Source organism: Mastomys coucha, unplaced genomic scaffold, assembly GCF_008632895.1.
Source record: "Mastomys coucha isolate ucsf_1 unplaced genomic scaffold, UCSF_Mcou_1 pScaffold22, whole genome shotgun sequence".
NCBI lineage: Eukaryota > Metazoa > Chordata > Mammalia > Rodentia > Muridae > Mastomys > Mastomys coucha.
The window spans coordinates 84,814,852-84,821,933 of NW_022196905.1; the positions used below are offsets into that span (position 1 = coordinate 84,814,852).

At 43.7% G+C, this 7,082-nt stretch overlaps 1 protein-coding gene across 1 annotated transcript in view; it reads left to right on the top strand.

The window, feature by feature from the left end:
• Positions 1-7,082, top strand: part of Fam47e (family with sequence similarity 47 member E) — a 42,312-nt gene that overhangs the window by 24,453 nt on the left and 10,777 nt on the right. The window contains exons 5-6 of the mRNA XM_031342110.1: positions 3,672-3,773; positions 4,858-4,938. Coding sequence (XP_031197970.1) covers positions 3,672-3,773; positions 4,858-4,938 — 183 coding nt within the window. The remainder of the gene's footprint in view (positions 1-3,671; positions 3,774-4,857; positions 4,939-7,082) is intronic.

Below are 7,082 nucleotides of genomic sequence, written 5' to 3' on the forward strand. Positions count from 1 at the left end.
ATTTTCTTTGACTGTTGTGTCAATGTTTTCTATGGTGTCTTCTGCCCCTGAGATTCTCTCTTCTATATTTCTTGTATTCTGTTGGTGATGCTTGCATCTATAACTCCTGATCTCTTTCCAAGGTTTTCTAACTCCAGGATTGTCTCCCTTTGGGGTTTCTTTTATTGTTTCTATTTCCACTTTTAGATCTTGGATGGTTTTGTTCATTTCCTTCACCTGCTTGATTGTGTTTTCCTGTAATTCTTTAAGGGATTTTTGTGTTTCCTCTTGAAGGGCTTCTAGATGTTTACCTGTGTTCTCTTGTATTTCTTTAAGGGAGTTATTTATGTCCTTCTTAATGTCCTCTATCATCATCATGAGAAGTGATTTTAGATCTGAATCTTGCTTTTCTGGTGTGATTTGTATATCCAGGACTTGCCCTATGGTGGGAGAATTGGGTTCTGATGATGCCAAGTAACCTTGGTTTCTGTTGCTTATGTTTTTAGACTTGCCTTCCACCATCTGGTTATCTCTAGTGCTACCTGCCTATACTATATCTGACTGTAGCCTGTCCTTCCTGTGATCCTGGTCATGTCAGAACTCCTCAGAATTCAGTTGTCTCTATGATCCTGTGATTCTGTGTTCCTGGGATCCTGAGATCCTAGGTGTGTCAGAGCTCCTGGCCGTCAAGCTGCCTCTGGGACCCTGAGATCCTAGTGTGACCAAGCTTCTGGGATTCTGTGATCCTGTGATCCTGGCCATGTTAGAGTGCCTGGGAGTGAAGCTTCCTCTAGGTGTTGTTGTGACTGGCTGTGGAGTACGAACCCAAGATCGTCTCAGGGCACCAGCTCAGACCAGAAAGAACCTGTGCCACTGGTCGGGTGGAGTTCCTGGGTGCCTGGGTCCTGCTGGTCCTAGTTACTCCTGGTGTTGGGGTGTTGTGTCTTCCTCACCTCTGATCCTAGGCATGTTAGAGCACCTGGGAGTGGAGTTTCCTCTGGATGTTGTGTGACTGGCTTCAGAGTTCGTGCCCAAAGGCTCGAACCAGCCTATGCTCAGGGCACCAGCCCCTTTAATTCTCTTTAAAGAGCAATCCATGGATGGAAAAATACCACTTTCTACTGGAGAGGAAGCTGGTGACATCAGGTCTTATGGAAAATGTTGGTGAGGCTTTTAAGAATGAAGCAAACCAAGAACTGGCTAGATGGCTCAGAAAGTAAAGGTGCCTGCTACCAACCCTGATGGCCTAAGTTTGATCCCTGGGATCCATATGGTGGAAGAACAGAAGTTCCTGCAAGTTGCCCTCCACACTCACTCCATGGCATGCAATATGCCTGTGTGCACACATAATCACATATAATTAAACCTCAGAAAGAGAGAGACAGAGAGAGAGAGAAAGAGAGAGAGAGAATTTCTGAAAAAGACAATGTTCCAGGAGAGTTGTTTCATGGGATGGTTGCCTCTAAAATTTCTTTTTAGGAATCTGATCTGGAACTCTGATACTTAAAACACAGACTCCTGAGTTCTGTGTGCATGTGTGTGTACATATGTCTATGTATATAGAGGTGATGGTGGTAGTGGTGTGTGGTGTATGGTGTGTGGTGTATTGTGTGTGTATGTGGTGTGTGTGTGTGTGTGTGTGTGTGGTGTATGGTGTGTGATGTGTGTAAGTGTGGTATGTGATATGTGTGGTGGTGTGTATGTATGGTGTGTGTGTGGTGTGTGTGTGGGGGTAGGTGTGGTGTGGTGTGTGTGTGTGTGTGGTGTGTGGTGTATGGTATGTGTGTGTGTATGTAGTGTGTGTATGTGGTGTGTGTGTATGTGTATGTGTGTGGCGTGTGTGTGTGTGTGTGTGGTGTGTGGTGTATGGTATGTGTGTGTGTGTGTGTATGTGGTGTGTGTGTGTGTGTGTGGTTTGTGTCTACTCATGAATGCCAGAGGACAATTTCCGTTGTTGCTCTTCAGATGCTAAACACCATTTTGAGACAGGGTCTGTTAGTGGCCTGGAGTTCACCCGTTAGGCTAGGCTGGCCAGCAAGCACCAGGAATCCGTCTGCCTCTGCCCATGCTGAGACTGCAAGTGCACACCAGCATGCCTGGCTCTTCTCTGAGGGTTCTGGGGACTTAACTCAAGTATGTCCCAGCCCCAGGCCTTTGCCAGCTGAGCCACCCTCAGAGCCCCAACAGCTCCCTCAGTGTTTGCTTCCACACAGTTCAACTCTGCAGCTAGTTAAGCTGGAGAAGCCTAGGAATGTTTGAGGAAACAAAGGTCAATAAAGTTTTCTTAATAATAAGAAAACAAAACAAGCCAGGCAATAGTGGCACACACCTTTAATCCCAGCACTTGGGAGGCAGAGGCAGGTGGATTTCTGAGTTCGAGGCCAGCCTGGTCTACAGAGTGAGTTCCAGGACAGCCAGGGCTACACAGAGAAACCCTGTCTCGAAAAAACAAACAAACAAAAAAACCCCAAAAAACAAAAAAAAACCAAAAAAAAAAAAAAAAAAAAAAAAAAAAAAAAGAAAAGAAAGAAACCACAACACTTACAGTACCAACCCCAAGACTTTGGCTCAGCTGTTCTGTCAGTGTGCTGTGTTTCCAATCTCTCTAACCAGCGTCCTCTAGATCCTCAAATTCTATACCGCAGTGGTCTGAGGTGTGAGTCTCTAGTACGAACTTGCACTTTTCCTTCTACACTATGGATTCTTGCACTTCGTTGATTGTGCTTGCTCTGTTTCTTCTCATTACTATCCCAAGCCTTATTCTGACACTGCTCCATGCATTTTAGGCTCTCACCCTGGTTCACAACTCCTCTCCGTAAATACTGCTTCGTCTCCAACTCCCACTCATCCTGGGAGTTTCCCAGTGTTTATCTCCCAAAGTGACATTCTTCTGACTCTAGTTTTGTCTTTCAGGGTTAGGACGAAGGTAATCTCCCTAACCACTCAACGAATCCATTTCTTTTCTTTCTTTCTTTCTTTTTTAATGCTTTCTTTATTTACAATATCTCCTTTCCCAGGTTCCCCTCCAAAAAATAAAAATAAAAATAAAATAAAATAAAATAAAATAAAAAAACCAAAAACTAAAACAAACCCCTCCATTTCTACCCCTACCAACTGTGTCCATGGAACAGGAAGAGACAGTGTTATTTTGAGTACAAAAAGGTTGAATGGCCTCTTTTCACTGGGCCATGGAGAGGGCCTGGACAGATGGCTCAGTGACCAAGAGGACCTAGGTTCATATCCCAGCATCCACTGCAACTCACAACTACCCACAGCTCCTGCTGCAGGGCATATGACTATCTCTTCTGGCCTCTGGAGACACCTGCACGCATGTGGCACTGATTTTCAACAACATACACAGACACTTTTTCTTTTTTAAAGATACACTTGAAAAGCACTCTAGGAATATCTCTGCTACAGTGTCAGAAAAATTTGTGTTTGGTCAGACAGTATTTCCTCAGGGACTCATGGCTTCTTGCAGGTCCTAGAGCAGTCTCTGCTTAGACTGCAAAGTCATCCAGCTCCCAGGGACTTCTGTCTCCAGCAAGTGTTCCCTAAGCATTGTCTACTTTTCCTCCAAACTACCTGGCCCTCAGAAGTGGTTAACACTTCCTGAGCTGAAGGAGGACAGGGCTGGGGGAGAAACCTCCTGGTCATCTGTCCTCCATTCATACATTGTAGCATTCTCTTAGGGAAGCTCAACCATAGATGAAGAATTCGTCCTGCAGCAGTTTGATGTTGGCTATCAGACTAGATACAGCTGTGATGTGCTTCCCAGGCTGAGGATAAACCAGGTACGTTGAGAGCCGAGGAAGAGAACTGGTTGAGTAAACCACAGGAGGCAGAGTTGTGCCATAAACCAGACCATGAGAGGCGACTCCAGAAAACACAGGAGAAATGACCAAACATCCAGCCAGGGAAACAGAGTTATCTTAAGATTTTAAACATTTTTGCATTCTGGTTCTCTGGGACTCTGGCTTTTTAAAGTAGACCTCCCAGAATGTTATCACATTTAATAAATATTTGATAAGAGAATGAATATTTAATATTTATGATAATGGTTTGTATGAAGAGGATACATCATTTGGAATTGTTAGTGACTATCCATTTTTAGGGACAGACTTTTTAATGTGTTTACTAAATTAAAACTATAACATCTAGTTATAATTAAGTTATAGTATTACTTAAAGTATAAATTAACAAGTGCTTATTATTTAGAAGCAAGACTAAGAGTAATCCAATAATGATTCTGAACACTGTTAATCTCATACCCAAAGAATCAAGTTGACCACACATCTTTTTGTTCTGGTTAAGATTTTTTTTTTAAGATTTCTTTATTTATTTTATGTGTATGAGTTCTTTGTAGCTGTGTCAGACACCCCAGAAAATGACATAGGATCCTTTTACAGATGGTTGTGAGCCACCATGTGGTTGGTGGGAATTGAACTCAGGACCTCTAGAAGAGCAGTCAGTGCTCTTAACCACTGAGCCATCTCTCAGGTCCCTTGTTAAGAATTTTTAAGGGGGCTGGAGAGATGGCTCATCGGTTCAGAGCACTGATTGCTCTTCCGAAGGTCCTGAGTTCAAATCCCAGCAACCACATGGTGGCTCACAACCATCTGTAATGAGATCTGATGCCCTCTTCTGGGGTGTCTGAAGACAGCTACAGTGTACTTACATAGAATAAATAAATAAATAAATCTTTAAAAAAAGAATTTTTAAAAATTATTTTTAGTTATGTGTATTTTTAGTTATGTGTGTATGTATGTCTATATATGGATATTTGCACACAAGCGCAGGTGCCTGTGGAAGCCAGAATCATTGGATACCCCAAAAGCTGTTATTACAGGTGGTTGAGTCCATGTCAACCTTCTGCAGGACAAACTCTTCATCAAGGGACCACCTTCCCTGCGAGAACACTGTGGGCGCTGGAGCCAACCTCAGTCCTCTCGAAGATCAGTAAGTGCTTTTACCTTTGAGTATTTTTCTACCCCACAGCATCCTTGCACATCACATCCTTGCCTAACTTAAGCACGTGTTGCTGCCATCACGGAAGCCTGGCAGGAGAAGGAAGAGTTGCATCAGTGTTTTGAAGGGAGGTAGGATGTATACCATCTTTTAAACTTTCTGTTCAATTGCTAGAGCAAATAAGCACACGTGCCTCACTGTTCGAGTCAACAAGAGACTTAAGTGCTTTGTTGAGTGGGGAGTGTCTGCCCTCAAGGTCAAAAACAGAACATTATTTCTAATTAGCTCCGAATTACCTGTGACTTTTCTTCAAACATCTTACCACATAGATTTTTTTTTCCTCTGAAGAGAAAAACAGAATAATTGTGTGCAACTTCTCTCAGGTGGGGAGGCTCTGTCAGTAAAGCGCTTGGTGCATGAACATTATGAACTGAGTTTAAATCTCTAGAACGCATATAAAGCCAAACAGTAACACAGTGTCTGAGATCTCAGCTTTCCATTGGTGAGATGGAAGATTGGGAGGATGGGGGCGGGGGGGGGGGTGGTGTGGGGAATCGTCAGGAACTCACAGCCTGGCATCTCTGCAGTGAACAACAGAGACACCCTTACTCAAACAATAGAAAGAACTAGAAGACACTCAGAGGTATCTGCTGACCTGCACAGTGTGTATACACATACACCGCCACACACGCAACACACACACACACACACACACACACACACACACACACACACACACGTGCATTCACATGTACACATATATACACACACGTGTGCATGCACACACACGTATACATATACACACATGCACACACACAGTATTTTGTGGGTACAGAGTTCTAGGTTCACAGTACTTGTTTTTATTTCAGTAGTATGAAGCTATTACTCCACTGTCTTGACTGAATTATTTCAGATCACTCTTATGAGATGCTTGACCTGTTTTTCTGAATGTGCCTTTTTTCTTTGGTTGCTTTTAGATTTTTCTTTTTGTTGCTTTTACTCACACACACACACACACACACACACACACACACACACACATCTTTTTAGACTCATGTAGGGGTTCACTGAGCATCTTTAGCCTGTGAATATATACTTTTCATAGGTCTATTTTTTGCTTTTTAAAGTTATTATTATGTATTACTTATGCAGAGTAATGGATTGCATTTTGACATTTTCATACATGTGTACAGTGTACTTCTTTCATAAACTTTGGGGAAAAAAAACCTGACCATTAGATCCTCACGGTTGTTTTTGGCCTTGGTCCTCTCCTTGCATCTGAATCGGAGGAGGCTCCACCAGGGTCCCAGCTCACTGCTTCTGTTTTGTTTCCTCCTTTCTTTATGGTTGATAGGTCCCTTAAACCCCGTGATTTCTTTTCCTGAAATGTTTGTGGGTTTGTCTCCTAATTACAGCCTTCATTTCTAGATGTTTGGTGTGTGTGTGTGTGTGTGTGTGTGTGTGTGTGTGTGTGTGTGTGTGTGCCTTCCGCGTCTCTCCTCAATCTTTGGAAGCATATGAGATGCACTTCGGAAACTGCTTCGCTGCCTTTGCATCCCCTGAATCTGCTCTGTGTCCGCCCCTGCCTTGAGGTAGGCTGTTTTCCAGCGTGGCTTCATGGTGGGTTTGTGAGTGGATGCCAGGCATTGTGGAATTCACCTTAATGGGTGTTTTGGGTACTTTGACATTTTTATAAATATTTTTGAAATTTGTTCAGGGCTAGAATCAAGTTATTTGGAGAAGCCTGGTCTTTTGGGGGTCTTGCTTTTAAGATTTCTTGAGGAAGAATAAAGTAATATTTGGCCTTGGGCTAATTATTTCATAGTGCTGAACAAGACCTTAAGTGCGTTCTTCCCAGGATCCTGTGGACTTTTTACTGATCCCAGTCCTGTGCGACTGTCAGGTAGTTTTCCCACTGGTGCATGTAGCTGGTTCTTGGTTTGGTCTTGGGTCGTTTCCTGTACACGTGCCCCTCCCCCACCACCGCACACGGAGCCCTCTCTCTGTTCTGGGGCTCTGTCCTGTGAACTTCCGCCGCCTGGCTTTCCCTGGGTTCTTGATTCTCCTGTTTCCTCAGTCGAGAGTCCCTTGGGCTGATTCTGGGCTGCTCCTCCTCCTCCTCCTCCTCCTCCTCC